Here is a 16,855-nt window from a genome sequence, read left to right on the forward strand (position 1 = left end):
TGTAAACAGTTGACAGCTTTGTGTGATATTGCATCATATCTTCAGGGTTTTGAGGATTGTATGCAATATGCAAAAGGTCCCCAAGGACCTATCGAGGCGGCCTGGCTGAGGAGATCGTGATCGCATTCTTGATCGAATATCTCCGGACGAACCAGCCCACGCGTTACGTGTTTTGCAGTGACAGGATTGTGAGACTTCTGTCAGGCATTTTGCGTTAGGCAGGATCCACCGACGCATGCATTTGCTCCGTCGAGCGTTCGTCTGCTCCAACCCCAGCCGTTGCAGTCGCAGGCGAGACAAAACCAGATACCGCCCGATACAAAAGGCAGTTTATTTGTTTACATCTACGCGGATAGATAGCAGTGGTTAGTCTCGTACTGCAGCCGTTATTTGCCATCGAGATGGCACAATGCGTGCGTGTGCGTGTGCGTACGAGTTGCATTCATCTGTACTCGTACGGATAGAAAGGGTGCATTTTTTGATGAGGGTCAGCAGCAGGAGCATGTAAGCTGTCGCAGTAGGAGGTCCGATCTGGCACTCGGCTGGACCAATCGACAAAAGTCTCTCGCCTCGAGAAACCACCACTCAAGAACCCAGTCCAAGAAGAAGCAAAAGGTCTTCCGTGAGTGGAGCAAATGCGAGCTAGTGGAGCCCAATCGAAAGTCCCTGCCAGAAGGAGCGATTCACCGTGACAACCAGCCCCAGCAAAGGAAGGGGCCCAGCCTGGAGCAAAAAATGGGAAATGGTGCTGCTGCCCACGGCGCTTTTGGATGGTGGTTGGCCGGAACCTGGGCAGGCTGGTTGCAGGTTTCTTTCTTTTCCAGCCATCTTTTAGTGGATGCTGTTAGTGCTGTTGTCCATGTCATGCATGAGCATGGTGTTTGTGGTGGTGGTTTGTGGTTGTTCGCTGAATTCGAGGTGGTTGATGGGAGTAAATAGACGGTCCGCCAGCCTCCTGCATTTCAGCATTTAAACCCAGTCCGCCCGCCGTCAACTGCACTTTCTTTCCTCTTCCCTTTTCATTCACACAACCATCACGAACCCAATTGACCACCCGCTTTTTAACGACCCTCTTCAAGACTGAATAAGAGAAGTAGACGCTCAGAAGTCACTTCTTTTTTCACGACTCCTCTTTGTAACGATCTTTCCGTCACGAAGGATCCTTCATACGGGGTTTCAGTCTTCGAATTCCTCATCTTTTCTACTTCTTTCGACTAGTACACGTGTTTACCGTGTACTTTTTGGAAGATTTAGAAATAACAGGACTTCGAGTCTAAAATCCGCAAGGACCGCCCTGGAAATCAGTCAATCTGGACTTTGACGCGAGAGTACCCATCCCCCCCAGTCTCTTTCCTTCGGCTTATAAGACGAAGGACGCAAAAGACAAGGACGAGAAGAAAGTAGACGAAAAGGAAACCAAACTCAGGAAGAGAGACAAGTTCTTTGCCGGTGTTGCTACAGTTGCTGCTCTCGGAAAAGGCTCAGACTCTTCCTCTAGCTCCTCTAGCTCCTCATCCTCTTCATCCTCTTCGGATTCCAGCTCCAGCTCCGGCTCCTCATCTTCTTGCACGGACGAATCTTCTTCAGCCACTGGAGAGGAAACCGCCTCGGAAGTCACTTCTGAAAACACCTACTCCCACGCACCTTCCCACCACGGTCGTCGTGCTTTCGCCGCTGGTGCTGCCGCTGGTCTAGCCGCTGGTCACGCCCATCACCACCACGCTCAATCAACCCACACCACTGCCCAGTCTACCGCTGGTTCTCTGCCAATCCGCGCTCACCCAAGTGAGAAGCAATTCCACACCGTCAACCACCACTCGGACGACTTCCACGTGAAGAACGTTCACATCAAGGTTCCTGAGGTCGAGACCGAAGTCGAGACCGAATCCTCTTCCTACGACTCCAAGTCCACCGCCACTTCGGAGGACTTCTCTAGCTACAAGAACGCCCCTCGCGTCTACGTCTCCAACCCAACTTACGTTGAGCAAGTAGACGTCACTTTCCCTCAACAAGTTACCGTCAAGTCTCCTTGCAAGTCCGGTAAAGCCCCAGAAGACTGCGACTGTCCACCCGTCGTCGTCGTCAAGGAAAAGAAGGAAAAGAAAGAGCCCAAGGAAAAGAAAGCCAAGAAATCTTGCCCCAAGCCCTCCAAGATGTCTGAACACTCCACCCGCCACCACCACCACGCTGAATACTTCGGCCGCAAGGTCGATGAATTCTTCCACCCCGTCGAGACAGCCAAGGCCAACATCGCCAAGTCCTACTACGCGAAGTCCAAGAAGGCCTACTCCCTCCCTGACGTTGACATCACCGTCTCCAAGAAGGTCGTTGCCCCCAAGCCAAAGGCCGCTGTCGCTTCCGGCACCACCAGCACCGACTTCACCATCCCATGCCACCACATCCGTGTCGGTGACTTGGTCATCCTCCAGAAGCGCCCGTGCCAGATCATCCGCATCACCACCTCCTCTGCCACTGGCCAGCACCGATATCTCGGTGTTGACCTCTTCACCCACAAGTTGGTCGAGGAGAACTGTGTTGTCACCCACCCATCCCCATCCGTTGTCCTCCACAACATGGTGACCCCATCCTTCAAGCAATACAAGGTCATCAACGCTGGTGAGGACAGCACCTTGGTCACTGTCACCGACAGCGGTGAGATCAAGTCTGGAATCGCCGTTGTTGCCCAGGGTGGTCTTGCCAAGAAGATCAACGAGGCCTACGTCGCTTCCCCTGGTGCCGTCCGTGTCCTTGTCATCAGCGATGGTGACAAGGAGCTCATTGTTGACTTCAAGAAGGCCCACGGTGACTTCAAGCTTTAAATGCATCGTTTCTCTTGCATTTACTTGGGGGTTGTCGTCTTTGTTTTTTTTAAAAAACTTTTAACTCATGTCGTCTTGTTTCAATTACGGTGTAATATTTAATGTCCTTTTTTCATGTCGGTAGTCAAGAATCAAACTTGGATGCACGTGTGAACCTTTTTTCTTTTCAATAGTAAATATTCGTAGAAATACTTAGACCTGAGATGAGATCCAATCTGTTGCTTGAAGTTAAGATGTGTTGGCATGTCGTTAATGTTGCACAAAGGTTTCGGATGATCGTAGACACAGCCAACTTGGGAAATGGTTGCCTGTTTGGTCGCATGGCAACTAACCTATTACCAACGCAATAAAGATGGATTTCCACAGACCTAACGGCGATTTTTGAAACTGGGATCTGGAGATCGATCATCTATGTATACTTTCCCGTCGAATCGAAATACGAAAGTACTCTACGGGAAATTCAGGCCTTGTATTTAATTGTGGCAATGCACACCTTCATGATAACAATCGTCTGCCTGATACGTCTACATTTCTTTGGCAACAGTATTTATAGAAACAGAATACAGAGCAGCGATGTGCCAAAAGAGGGGAGAACCGGTAGACATCATCGTACTCTCCCCTAAAGGATACCGATCATTCACGGATCCCTGTTGTGTACCTGCGGTCCTCCCAGTCTATTCCCATCCTTCGCCTGTGGAACTCACCAATCCTACGCCTTTGCATCTATACATTGCTTTAACCTCTTCCTCATCGCCTTCCTCTAGCACAGTCTGCCACTTCACATCCGCGACTTCACTCCCTACCCACCTCACCGTCTGCGTGTGCAAGCTACCCTCTCCCAAAGCTCCACCGTTGACCAAACTCTCGCCCTCCGCAAGAACTTGATAAATCACCAGCTGATCCTGCAAGTAATGATCTACACATCCACCGTGCTCTATCTCCTCCTGAACCCATCCCCAGACTTTCCTCGTCATCTCATGAGCCACTTTGTGCACTTCCCCTTTCTTCCGATCCCAAATCCAATCCCTTGCGATTCTATATCCGTTGCTTGTCTTTGCTACTATTAACAAGTAAAATCGGGCATTATGTCCTGAATCCTCATCCTTTACGATGTCCATGTCCACCCCCGGAGCACGGTCTTCAAACCAGACGTTTAGGGTTTCTCGAAAACTTCGTCTTGCATCTTCGGGTACGATGAAAGTTATGTCGTATCCAACAATTTCACCGGGTTCCTTCATTGTAAATCCGGGTATTGTAGTTCCTGCGGGTATGGATGGGATTACCACCTCGATTTCACCGGGTATCGTAGGACCCGTTGACCACCCCTTTTTCGATTCCGTAACCGTAATCTCGGGGTATCCGAGATTCTTTAAAGTAGGTACGAAAACCTGGGTAAAGTAATCCAACGTCGGTGCTTTCGAAACGTGCGTTCCACCCATGACAGTCAAGTGTAGCGGTGTTGGCTCTTCGCCCTTTTTGGGTCCGTTGTAGAGGATATACGGTAATACGGCTTGGAGGAGAAGCATTATACTACCTACACCGCCAATTTCGATCGTAGCTGTACGTTTTGGAGATGAGTTTCCGGGGATATCACGCTCGGTCCAGTATCTGTAGGATACTTGGGAGGCCTTGCGTTTACGGGGGAGGAAGGAGAGTTCGGTGGATTCGTTTCTTAGGTGGCCGGTGTTGGAGGAGGACCATTTTGCTCTATGGGGTTTTTATATGTTACTTTTTTTTGTGGTGGTGGAGGTTAGAACGGTGGTTTGCAAAGTGCTTACAATGTGGATAGGCAGGCGATATGTTGGGCTCGCAGACCGCCTTTCTTGCCTTTCTTGCCTTCGCGGTTTCCACGGACGTCGTGGATTTCGATAGGTTGTTCGAGGAGGGAGGAGAGGCCTGCCGCCGTGCGGAGAAGTTGACCGCCGCTGGAGAGTACATCTATCAATTCGTGCTCTGCACATTTACAAAATGATAATTTATATATACCCCTTGAAGAAAGTGGGTTAGCGGCCCGGCTCCCCAAGTGATACATCATTGCATTAGGGATATAGTACCTCTAATGTTCTCCCATCGAGACTAACGGGATCTCGCGCTGCCGCAAAATTTGTTGTGGTTTGTGGCATTTTGAACGTCCTCGGAATTCGGTGAATGAAACGGTTAAAGTCGGAGTACTTGAAGTAGAGCGGATGCTGGAAACTCCCAATGGAAGGTCTTGGTGGTAATATGGTGTGAATTCTATGCCTTGAGGCTCAGGGTAAAAACATGGGAGGTTATGCCAATTTATATCGGAGAGATCGATGCCGCACTCTGCGACGGCTACCGGAGTTAGGTTGCTTGCGCTTGCATTGGCATTGGAGTTTCGTTTGAGTCACCCACACGGCTCGCAAGGCTGAAACTAACCGTCGGAGTCATCACGATTAATCATTTGGATTCAGCGGTATCAAAATATATCCAAGTCTATTACTACATATATCTAGTAACCCAAATGGTATCGTCTACTCCACTTTACCTTTCGCAAAAGTCGCCGCCACAATCAACGGAAACACTATCGTAGCCTCTGCATAAACCTTAACCGCCTCACCTCCAATCTTAATTTTCCCCCAACTAACCGCTTCATCCGGTCGAGCGCCGGCATCACTGCCATCAAACTCATTCGCCGTATTCACAAACACTGCATAATCAGCTCCATTCCTCATCAGATTCGCATTTGCGATATGATGCTTCACCACACCTCCGCCCAATACTATGATACCCGTGCATGCCGCATTCATCGCTAGCGTGTTGATCCTCCTGATATCTTCGACTATATCTATCCGTAGCATTTGTGGTGAGGCTTTGAAGGTATGGAAGAAGAGCATATCGCCGAGTGAGCCGTCTGTCAATGCGGGACAAAAGACCGGAATGTCGTTTTTGTATGCCCAATAGTACACGCTGTCTTCGTGGTTTATTTCCTTTCCGAGTCTATGGATCACTTTCGAGGGTGTCCAATGTATTCTTTCGTCTGCCGGTAAAGAACTCGAAGCTTCCTGCTCTTCAAGCATTTTGTCTAGGATGGGTACCACCCAGTCCTCGAATTTACAGTAGTTATCGTTGGGGACGACGAGGTTCCCTATTCTGTTCATGCCTGATTTACGGAGAGTGGCGCCGTCCAGGTGGAAGGCTCCCATGTATGTCGGTGCCAGGCATTTTATGAAGTCTTCTTCTACGCCACCGGCTGTAGTAACGATTGCAGAGACATGACGGTGTTGGACTAGGTAGCGGATTGTTTCACGGAGGCCGGAGGAGATGAGGTTGGAAGTGTAGCCAAGGAAGATGGTGGGGCGCTTGGAGGGGTCGGCGGGGTCTTTCCAGGATCTCTGTGAAGACGAATCGTTAATATGTTGTTTAAAAGGTGGTAAAGAGATAGTTGTACCATTCTATCTACAACTTCAATAGCCTTCCCTAGATTACTAGCTTGGAAGCCCATGTTGCTCATGTTACGGACTATATCGTCTATAGTGATTGGACGGCCACTGTATTCGTTGAAGTCGATGCCCTTGACTTGGACGGAGCCCTCTGGCATCGGGGCCGACTGTACGAGGACAGCATCGACGGCTTTAGCTGGACCGGTTGCGCCCTTGTCTTCCATCTCGAATGTTTATATTCGACGACGTTGGGGTATATTCTTAAGTATGTTTGGAAGTAAATCGATATTATATCGCTGGGATATGTGACTACTTGATAATGAAGAGGTCGACTATCGATACGGAAGAGCAATCAAAATCAGCTGCGACTCGGAAGCTGTGCATAGCGGTGTTGATAGCGACTGACTGGGTAAGGTAGTTTGAATATAATTATCGAAGCCGGTAGATATATCGATATCTGTCGAGAAACAGATTAAATCCTTGAGACCGGCAGAAGAAAAAAAAGGAAGAGAAGATTTCGAAGTCAAAAGTCATCTCCAACGTTGTCATGTGTTGAGCATCAGGACTCGTGTTGTTTATGCCATCCCGCCGCGTCTTCCCGACTAAATCGATAGACTCTTCCCGTACGCGATCACGACGACGAACAAGAACGTCACCAATTAAGTACCTATCTCATTATGAGGATATCGGCAGCCTTGGCTTCAACAGTAGGAGACAGCTTGGTTTCTGTTCGTACTGCGAGAACTCGAGATACGACGAGTTGATACTGCGCCTAGTCGGGAACCTTGCCCTCATAATTACCGGATCATCACCAGCATCATGTCAGGCAAAGGACGGGCTCCCGTCATAAGCCTGCTATCTTCTGATGACGAAGTAGAGCTCCCAGGTATGCCCCTACCCGGTATATTTCTCCTCGCACAAGTTAATTGTATATCGATAGCTCCTCGAAGACGAGACTCCAGTTCGGAGTTGAAGGAAAATGTCGAACCAAGGCGAAGCACCTCAAGGGAACCGATCAAGGGTAAAACCTCAAAGCCGACACCGACTACGTCTACAAAAGCTACATCAGCTATTGAAAAGCCGAAACCCTTGAAAACCTCTTCCTCCTCGTCCTCCAATGTTAAACCGGCGAGGAAAGCTGCGGACCCGATTACTATCAGTTCCTCGCCTCCAGCTTCACCACCACGACAGCCCCAGTATGCTACGCACACATCGCCATATCCCAAGATATTTGGAGGCTTATCCTCAGATCCGATACTTTCACAATCCTCGCCGGTCGCACGACCGGCCCAATCGATAGATAAACCTCCAGAACCTATTGTTAAACCAAAAACTCTGCTCGAGGAGCTACTCGGAAGCAGTAGTGAAGATGGCCTCAGTGACGGCGGTCGAGTCTCGCCCAAGCGGGTTCGCGGGGCTGATACAAAGGGGAAAGGGGGAACCACCAGTCCCGTGTCTAACAGAGACGCTCTAGAACGGCTTCGAAAACTATACCCTGAGAATGAACCAGGGACGAAGAGACGGAAAGTCGGTCGAGTAGACCTTCAGATATCATCCTCCACGTCGCCCGAACCCATACCTGCATCCACCGCCCCAGGTCGAAAGTCCAAACTCACAGACGCCGAAAAGGCCGCCCGAGCAGCCGAAAGAGATACAGCTCGTGCTGCTAAAGCCGCCGAAAAGGAGGCACAAAAGGAGCAAAAGAAAGCCGAACGAGAAGCAAAGGTTCTCCAGCGTAGTGAGAGTCAGGCAATGTCTTCGGCCAATAAACTCAAGGGGTCACATGTCCAAACTACCAGCGAGATGATTGTCAACATCTCATCCGATTTCTATACATCGCCGACGGGAATACAGCTACGAGCTCTCCTAAAAGAGATAAAAGTCGAATCTCACGCACCATTCGACTCGCCGGTTCCGAATATTATCAAATGGCGAAGGGTAGTAACCGCAGAATGGGATCCGGACGGAGACATCTTCATCCCAGTTCCACGAAAGATTCAAAACGAAAACCACGTTTTAACAGTAATCCAAGCCAAGGAATTTGTCGCTCTCACAAACGCCCCGGAAGAACTTGATCTATTTGTTGCCAAAATAAAAACAGCATATCCCACTTGCAAGCCCATTGTTCTAATCGAGGGTCTTACAAAACTTATCAGCAAAAGCAAGAGTAACCAAGCTCGAGCTTATGCGGCACAAGTTAGGAACCGTATGCGAGAAGATGGCGGGAGGGAGACAGCGAGGATGGATAAAGCAGCGCAGGCTGTAGATGAAGATAATGTTGAAGATGCGCTGCTAAAGCTGCAGGTTGTACATGGGTGTTTATTGTGTCATACGCAAGATGGGATGTATACTGCGGAATCGATAGGGTATTATACCCAACATATATCGCAGATTCCATACAAGTATGGCTCTTCCGTTCCCCGGTTTTTTTTTTTTTTTTTTTTCTGAGATAGTTACTAACATGCTTGGATGTAGGCATGCAAAATCCGTGCTAAACAACGCCGCGAACTTCTGCATGGATGTCGGACAAGTTCCATCCGGGAAGAATGTAGAGGATACGTACAACAAGATGTTGCAGACCGTGCATATGAGTACTGCGGGTGTGGCGAGTGCGATCCAAAGCGAGTACCCGAGTATTCAGAAGCTTTTTAGGGCATTAATGGATGGCGGGGAGGATATACTCAAGGATATTAGGGTTGTAGGGAAAGGAAATGGGAGGGCTATAGGGCCGGCGATGTCGAGGAAGATCGCGAGGGTCCTAACGGGGACGAATGAATGGGAATTGGAGTCTTGATTTGTGTTTTTATTTTGGGACGGTGTTTACGGCTGTTGGCGATATTTTGGCGGTTTGGTAGCATGTACATGTGTGCATATTTGTATTGGACGAAACGGGTATTGGATAGTACCAGGTGGCTTATTCAGCCGGATAGGTAACCAGCTTGTTATTGTGTCAGTGAACGGGTCTACATATGAAATCTCATATTGCATCCGTTGGGAACCATAGCTCAGCTTTTGGATAGGTAAAGTACAATCAAAATAGCATATGAGATCAAGAGGTAATGAAAAACACTATATACCAGCTACGCTTTTTGTCAAATCAGTATAGAGTCCAAACTTCCAACGGCACCACCGTGTTCATGATCCCCCAGTGCAACACTGCGCTCTCCCTCTGCCACTCTCTTAACTTGTCCACCGTTGCTACCGACACAATCTCCAACTCTCCCTTCTTTCCTACCTTTTGGATGCCCCTCAGATCAACTTCGTGCTCCGGCACCATTCTCTGCTCTCTAACCCAAGTTCCCAGGAAGTCCCATGGCTCTGGCTGATGGAAATATGGTGCTACAATTTCGCTGACGTCAATGCCTTCCCTATGCCCTGGATTCTTTGGATCCCGACGAGGCTTGTGGAAAGGCGTGCAGAAGATCACCATGTTTGTAAAGTCGCCCTTTTCGGCCTCTTCTCCCTTCGGTGCTTCGAATTCGCGGAAGGCACGGCAGGTGCCGAAGACCTTGAGGATTGTCAGGATTACAGACTGGGCGGATTGGAGTTTGACGTCGCCGGCGTAGTTCTAGTTGTGCTTTTGTTAGGTTATAAATGTTATTTGAGTATTTAAAATAGGGGAAACTTACGATAGCGATAACCCCATTGGGCTTGAGGAATGTCTTCAGGCCTTCCAAGAACTCCCAGGTAAACAGATCCGCTGGTACTGCACCACCGGTAAAGACGTCGTGGAGGATATAGTCGTATTTCTCGACTTCTTCACCTTTCAAAGTAGCTTTGAGGTATTCGTTGCTTATGTAACTAACCGCATCGCCAATATGAACAGTATGATTTGACGGCAACCCGAAGTGTTCCTTTGCGAATTTGTAGACGCCAGGGTCGATTTCGACGATATGGGTCTTTACACCATGCTGAATTAGTCCTGATGCTGAAGTTCCGATTCCGAGACCAACGACCAGGGCATTCGTATCAGTTCTTTCCCGTGCTGGGGGGTCGATGAGACGAACTGCTTCAAGCATGACAAAGACGGCATAGATTGGTTCCCGGAGATGCATTGGGTTGTCAGCAAATCTTTGAAGATTAGGATGGGATGTGAGCCAGATTCCACCGAGGATGCTGTGGTCACATCTAAGGAATCTGTAATGTTGCTGGGTGTTCTCAATAACAGATAGGTATCCCGTATTTGACTCCATTCTTGCAACGACAGTGTGATTCAATGGTGCGAGGTGTTCTTTGAGCTTCTGTACACCCTTATCACCCATTACACAGCGAGGGTCGAGGTAGAACACTGGGAAGAAAGATGGAACAGCAGCGGCTAAGAACATAGACCTGTGCAGCGAAGCAGCGAATACTGCGATTGTAGCTTCCATTCCACATCGTGTCATTGGCCATCCCTTGCCGACGTACGGGCCCAAGTAACTGATTGCTGACCTTTCGGTGAAGTTGAAGAGAACCCATGATAATGCTAGTAGTGTGATATCTGCAACTGCGACCGATGCTACGGGTACACCGACGGGTCTGATCATACCGGTTAGACTGAAGACGGTGAAAGCTAGGAGGGGGCCGATGGTTGCGGCTTCAGTGACAATTGGACCATTTGTGGCGCCGAGGTCTCCGGCGTGCTGCCAGATTGCGCCTTGGATTAATGGAATATTTATGGCGACCAATGGGATTAATAAACGACTTAATCGTAAAAGAATCCGCGATCTTGGGAATGTGTACTTCAAAGCGAGCGCAAATGTAGCTGCTGCTGCGAAAGCGGTGTTCTTGGTTTTCTCATGATTTAGACCAGAAGGTATTTCGCCGAAGACTGGGGAAAGCGAGAGTTGTGAAGCCCATGAGGCGAAGCCGCAGATTACAATTGTGGCGAGAGCTGTGTAGGTATCGGATTTAGAAGGGAGGAGCTCGAGTGGTGAAGCCGGGGATCTGGTGGTTTGGGCCTTTTTTGCGGCGGCGCGCAGGTCCTTTGATGTTGGAGAGGCGGAGCTAGAGGTCGACATAGCGGTAAGTCGGATCTAGAAGTTGGATATCTCAATGGGGTAGGTTATGTGGTTTGGACCGCAGGAGGTCCTTTTTATTTATTGCGCCGTCGCCCCAGACTTTGAAGTTCGAGATAGTTTTTATCAAGGCAAGGACCTTTTAACTACAGTTATATTTGCGGGACGGGAGTGTCCTGGGCCCTCATCGGCCACTTTGTCGTTTCGAAAGATACTTACTTTGGCTTCCACGCGAGGCTTCGGATGTCTCTTAAGAGGAGGTTAGACGATATTATTCAAAGGTCGTGTTCACATTTCACATATGTGTTTGCGGACGTCGAAAGCTACAGACTGCCATATTAGGATTCCAACATATGTGGTCTCATGTATGGGTTCGTTCCAAATCGATTCGGCCCGACGGTTGAATTGGACACTGCCTCAAGTTTCGAAAATCCTTTTCAACATGGCCTGGGGTTTAACAAGACGCCATTTACGTCTTTGCATTGCTAAAGACTTTTGTCGACATCTAGCTAGGCTAATCGATAAGGCCATGATATAATATATCTTGGCTCTATGACAAGGCTAGCTGGCTGGTAAGCCACTCTCGCTCTGTCATTTCGAGATGCAGATGTAATTCCGCACTGTTGATTTGTGGATTAACAACCTTGTGCCGAAATGTTAAACGCTGCATCCTTGGAATTCGTGCCGCACTTTCGAGTCCCAACGGAGAGTTATGGTGTCAACAAGAATATGCGTGAAAGGCATCGAAGCTGATATATGAAGGCTGGAGACATGTGTACAAGCTTTATCCAGTAACCATGTACTCGGAGCCAATGACAGCGTCGACGGGGCAATTGGGGAAATCTTTCCTTATGAGGCAAAAACGCATTTCCGTGGTAACGAGGTTTGTTCGAATCGTTTGTTTCGCTCTTGGCCTAAGAATAGCAGCATTTGGGCGGTCAGTTCATTGCGACGTTGTATCGCTGAGCAGTTAATTACCACTTACGCCATCTCAACTCCCTAGTTCCTCACAAGAAGAAGAGGGGCATGACATCGGTAAACAAGCAAGGGGCGGTGAGAGACTTAAAGGTATCATACATAAGCATCGATCTTTGGTCAAATAGAATTGGCAAGGTTGATGCATTGCAGCCTTCATAGTCACACTTCTCGAAACCCCATCGAACACACATCCAGCAGTTGTACCAAGACCTTCAAGCCCGGAGGCTCTGGAATCACCTTCTCTCAAAGGCAGATCATCAGTCACAGTGCGCCATTGTGTCGCTTGAAGCTTGGTATTCGTGGAGGCTGAGTGTCTCCACCACGAGACAGGAATAGGGCTGCCCTGTCACCACACTCATTCAATTCACACACTCTCCGCAATTTCACACCAAAAGCGAATGTCACTTCCTTGCTGCAGGTTTATATTGAACGGCTGAAACTAGCCCTGCCTGCAGGTACGTTTTTGGGCGAAGTGAGGAGCTTTAGATTCTAAAAGATCATCACCATCCCTCTCCTCTTAATATAACCAACCTCGCTGCCTTTGCGTACATTCATATATACTTTGAGTACGATTTTGCTCTCGACATTCACTCGGATTTTTTTATTGTTTTTTTTTGCTCCGACCGTTTGCTTATATATTACAGTCACTGAACCCGGAACGGGCGCTTGGGTTGGATGTTGGTTTTGCGTCTTTCTCTCTGACAGAAGCCGGCCCACCAGCCAAATAAGAAGTGATCTATTACAAGGGGCCAGAAGAAGAAATCCAGGAGATCTTACGGCCGCAGAAAAAGGGCGTCAGGGAAGATAAGGATAGGCTTGGGAGTCCAAATTCGAATTCACCATTCACAAATTATATTTCGACATTTTCCCCTAACATCTCCCTTGGAATTCTAGATTTCTGGGCAAAATATCTTGACAGGTACTTTGGTTCCCATATGACCCTTTCCGGGTTTTGTCGTCATCCGAGTAAATGTCTCTACGTTTGTTTGGTTACTGGGCGAACGAACGACTTGTAAATCCGGCCGGATGCTGACTATTTTGGTTCGAGGAATTAATTAGGAAACTCCATATTCACCTGTGCCGCTAGAACCGCACATCTAATTTACCTACCATCGTTTATTCCTATCCTTTTCATTACATTCGTTCATAGATATCGTGCGCACACTCATTTAGACTGTCGGAAAGAGCTATAGCGCTCGTTACACAATCGCTGCTTCACGACCATGTCTGGATACCCTCCATCTCCACCTCATCATGGCGGCGAGCCATATACAAACCCCGCCTTTGCGCAGCAGCAGCAGGGCATGAACTACGATTCTCCTCAAAATCAAGGGTCGCAATATGATGCGCCATATCAGTCCCCACCAGAAATGTACGGCCGAACACCATTACGGCACCAACAAAGCTATGGACAAGCTGGTTTTGAATCGCAACCACAAAGTAGAGCGCTGCCTGGACCGCCCGTTATCCAGGAGCAATGGGAGTCGGAATACCCGCCACAAAATAGGAACGACATGTCGCCCTCAAGGAGTAGAGGAATGCCAGAGGATGATACAATTTCTCATACGAGTTATGGAAACCACCAACAGCATCACCCTCAGAGTAGAGGGCTTCTACCAGGCGATAATGGGGGGTATCACGACCAACCGCCTCAGATGATGCAAATACATCGCAACTACTCTAGTCAGGATACATTACAACCTAATCGACTGCCGCCAGTCGCACACGGCGGCGAAAGGGCCCCAAGTGCGCCTCCATCTACGGCAGGGGAGAGACAACAGGGCGTTCATTCGAGCAATAGCAATCGGGCATCATCAGTAAACTTAGGGTTTTATTCGGATAGTCCATATCAGAGGTACAGTACTCATTGGAACCCGGAGACATCCGGGTTGTCGAGCGGGGATCTATCTTTGCAGGATATGCGAAGAAGTAGTCAGGATTCTGACGATGAAGAATTGAATAGGGGGAAACGTTCGGGTCCATTGGCAGGTGGCATTGGTGGAGTCTTTGGGAAGAAGGTAGAAACCAGTTCGACGGCTAGTGGTGTGGGGGCGAACAGTGGGTTGTTAGCATCGGGGGTACAGAATCGTAATAGCAGTGTGCCTGCAGGAGAATCGGATTGGCTCCAAGATCAGAAGAAACAGTCCAAGAAGACGAAGTGGATCATTGGCATTGTTATACTTATAGTCGTCATACTTGCAGCTGGAGGAACTGCCGCAGGGGTTATTCTATCGAGAAAGAATAACAACAGCAGCGGAGGCTCAGCCAGCTCATCTGTGGATCCAAAGGAAGATGAACCGGATGCTCCTCTAGTCAATAGCGGCTCCGACTCTGTCAAGAACCTGCTGAACAATCCTAACCTACACAAGTCGTTTTACGGAATGGTAAGAATCTCCAAAATATTTACACATGCTTATTGCATGGAGGGCCAACTAACCATTGGCACAGGACTATACCCCTTTGAATGCCATCTACCCTGAATGTTTGATTGTGCCGGCAACTCAGAACAATATTACTAAGGACATTGCGGTCATCAGCCAGTTGACCACAAGGCTACGTACGTACGGTAACGACTGCAACCAGACCGAGATGGTTCTGGAGGCGATCAAGCTATTGGACGTCGATCTCAAAGTCTGGCTCGGTGTCTACATTGATAACAATGCCACCACGAATGAACGACAATTGAACCAAATGTATAACATTCTGGATAAATACGGACAGGACCCTTTCCTGGGCGTGGTCATCGGAAATGAAGCATTGTTCAGACAAGAAATCACTGAGATGGCTCTCGTTCAACTGCTGGGGCAGGTCAGACAGAATTTCACGACTCTAGGGTACGACAAAATCAATGTAACAACATCCGATCTTGGGTCAGCTTGGACATATAATCTCGCCGCAGCTGTTGATACAGTCATGGCTAATGTTCATCCGTAAGTTCACTGACAGCAGGTTCCCAAAGCCTCTTTGATTTACAGGACCATGAACTGCCCGACATAGACTAACCCATTTCTAGATTCTTTGCTGGTGTTACCGTCGATGATGCGCCTGATTGGACTTGGTTGTTCACGGACAATAACGACGTCGCGATCGCACGGCAAACCACCAACAATCCAAATGTCATTGTTTCTGAAGTCGGGTGGCCATCTGCGGGAGGAACAAATATGGGCAGTGTCGCTGGTATCAGCGAACTAAACCAGTTTGTTGAAGATTACGTCTGCGCGGCGAATGCGAACGGAACGGAATACTACTGGTAAGTATCTAGTTTCTCCGATTGGCCGTCGTCTACAGCTGCGGTATGTATCGTTACTGACATAGGTATGCCTATAGGTTCGTACCGTTCGATGAGCCTTGGAAGGAGAAGTTCAACGAGCCTGGCAAGGTCAGTAGATTCAATCGCCCCTAGCGAATGTCCGTTCCATCGCATAGCTAACTTACATCATGATTGTAGGAGTGGGAAACTCGTTGGGGCCTCATGGACGTCGACCGCAACCTCAAGCCAGGCGTAACTATTCCTGACTGCCCGTCAAAATAAGGTGATTTTTCGCTCAAATCAAAGTACAGTTAGTGTCAAAGCGCTTTGGTCATATGGTAAGAAATCAGTCCCCTTTGCCGGCTCCCTTCCGTTAATACGAAGCACAAGATCAATCTATCCAAACGAGAACGATTTCGGACTGACACATCTCATAGGCATAGAATTCCTATTTTGATATTTCCGTACAATACACAACAAAATGCTGCATCATACGCGCATCAAGTTTCATTCTAGGCACCCAAGTTTTGCCCCTCTCTAACGGGACTTAGAAACAAGCTGGGGAACAACCTTAACCCCCCTTCTTTTCGGTTTTCGGGGATCCCATACTCATCTAGACGGGGTAACCGAGGGAGGAGCGAAGAAAATACCTATCATCATCTCCCTTTCTTTTTTGCACGGCATCTTCAAACACTTTAACGGCGTCTACGGGTGGGAATACCGCATTTTTTCGTCCCTGTCCTTGTCTTGGGTGTACCTCTACCTGATCACCATCAGTCATTTGATATTCTATTTGTTTGCATTTTCATAACCGGCAGGAGCATATCACAGGAAAAACCGAGCATTTTTCACAATTCTCATATCATATGCATGGTAGAGCAGTGACCTGAAATTTTTCTACCATTTGTTATTTCCTTTTCTTTCCTTTTTTTCCTACATCTTGGTTCTTTTCTTTTCCTCTGATGTTACCACTGCTGTTCAACTTCTAGTTGTTGGATGTAACGATTTATTTGGCCTGGTTCTGGTGTCACACCCCTATACTACTATGCAATGCTAATGGGGAGGAGGGCAGGGCTATTACCACCTACCACGAGCCGGCTAACTCTTACCGCTTTTCTCTTGTATTTGGATTTCACATTTGTCTCGTGCCCAGCCTTTCCTCCAGAAATCTCCTTTCGTGTAAATTTTTTTCCCTCCACTGTTTTTTTTTTTTTTTTTGATTATCTGAACCTCACATAGCCAAGGGAAGATATTTCATGTAATTAGCGAAATAAAAGTAAGAAGGTCATATCGTTTTGGATATATGTATCTTATCGGTATGTAAGGACGGGTAGTTCAAGGGATTAGGACAAGACTGGTTAATGTTAGCTATACGAAATTATTAGCTAGCGCATCTACCCTTGGGGG

General features: G+C 48.2%; 5 protein-coding genes across 5 annotated transcripts; 3 read left to right on the top strand and 2 right to left on the bottom strand.

The window, feature by feature from the left end:
• Positions 1-735: 735 nt before the first annotated feature.
• On the top strand, positions 736-2,819 carry DFL_006881 (uncharacterized protein; the record flags this gene model as incomplete). Its single annotated transcript, XM_067636375.1, has 2 exons — positions 736-931; positions 1,288-2,819. 2 exons carry the CDS (start codon positions 736-738, stop codon positions 2,817-2,819), a joined length of 1,728 nt encoding a protein of 575 aa, XP_067487999.1.
• Positions 2,820-3,493: 674 nt separating this feature from the next.
• Positions 3,494-6,447, bottom strand: DFL_006882 (uncharacterized protein; the record flags this gene model as incomplete). The annotated part of the gene is made up of 4 exons (XM_067636376.1): positions 3,494-4,526; positions 4,598-4,772; positions 5,329-6,175; positions 6,232-6,447. The coding sequence occupies 4 exons, from the start codon at positions 6,445-6,447 to the stop codon at positions 3,494-3,496; spliced, it is 2,271 nt and encodes a 756-aa protein (XP_067488000.1).
• A 595-nt stretch (positions 6,448-7,042) lies between these two features.
• Positions 7,043-9,017, top strand: DFL_006883 (uncharacterized protein; the record flags this gene model as incomplete). Its single annotated transcript, XM_067636377.1, has 3 exons — positions 7,043-7,109; positions 7,164-8,625; positions 8,699-9,017. The coding sequence occupies 3 exons, from the start codon at positions 7,043-7,045 to the stop codon at positions 9,015-9,017; spliced, it is 1,848 nt and encodes a 615-aa protein (XP_067488001.1).
• A 303-nt stretch (positions 9,018-9,320) lies between these two features.
• Positions 9,321-11,223, bottom strand: DFL_006884 (uncharacterized protein; the record flags this gene model as incomplete). The annotated part of the gene is made up of 2 exons (XM_067636378.1): positions 9,321-9,791; positions 9,853-11,223. 2 exons carry the CDS (start codon positions 11,221-11,223, stop codon positions 9,321-9,323), a joined length of 1,842 nt encoding a protein of 613 aa, XP_067488002.1.
• A 2,198-nt stretch (positions 11,224-13,421) lies between these two features.
• On the top strand, positions 13,422-15,891 carry DFL_006885 (uncharacterized protein; the record flags this gene model as incomplete). Its single annotated transcript, XM_067636379.1, has 7 exons — positions 13,422-14,582; positions 14,647-15,128; positions 15,212-15,448; positions 15,526-15,577; positions 15,647-15,700; positions 15,760-15,786; positions 15,886-15,891. 7 exons carry the CDS (start codon positions 13,422-13,424, stop codon positions 15,889-15,891), a joined length of 2,019 nt encoding a protein of 672 aa, XP_067488003.1.
• Between the last annotated feature and the right edge of the window lie 964 nt (positions 15,892-16,855).

This window comes from Arthrobotrys flagrans (assembly GCF_004000055.1).
Source record: "Arthrobotrys flagrans strain CBS H-5679 chromosome Unknown unitig_8, whole genome shotgun sequence".
In the NCBI taxonomy this organism is placed as follows: Eukaryota; Fungi; Ascomycota; class Orbiliomycetes; order Orbiliales; family Orbiliaceae; genus Arthrobotrys; species Arthrobotrys flagrans.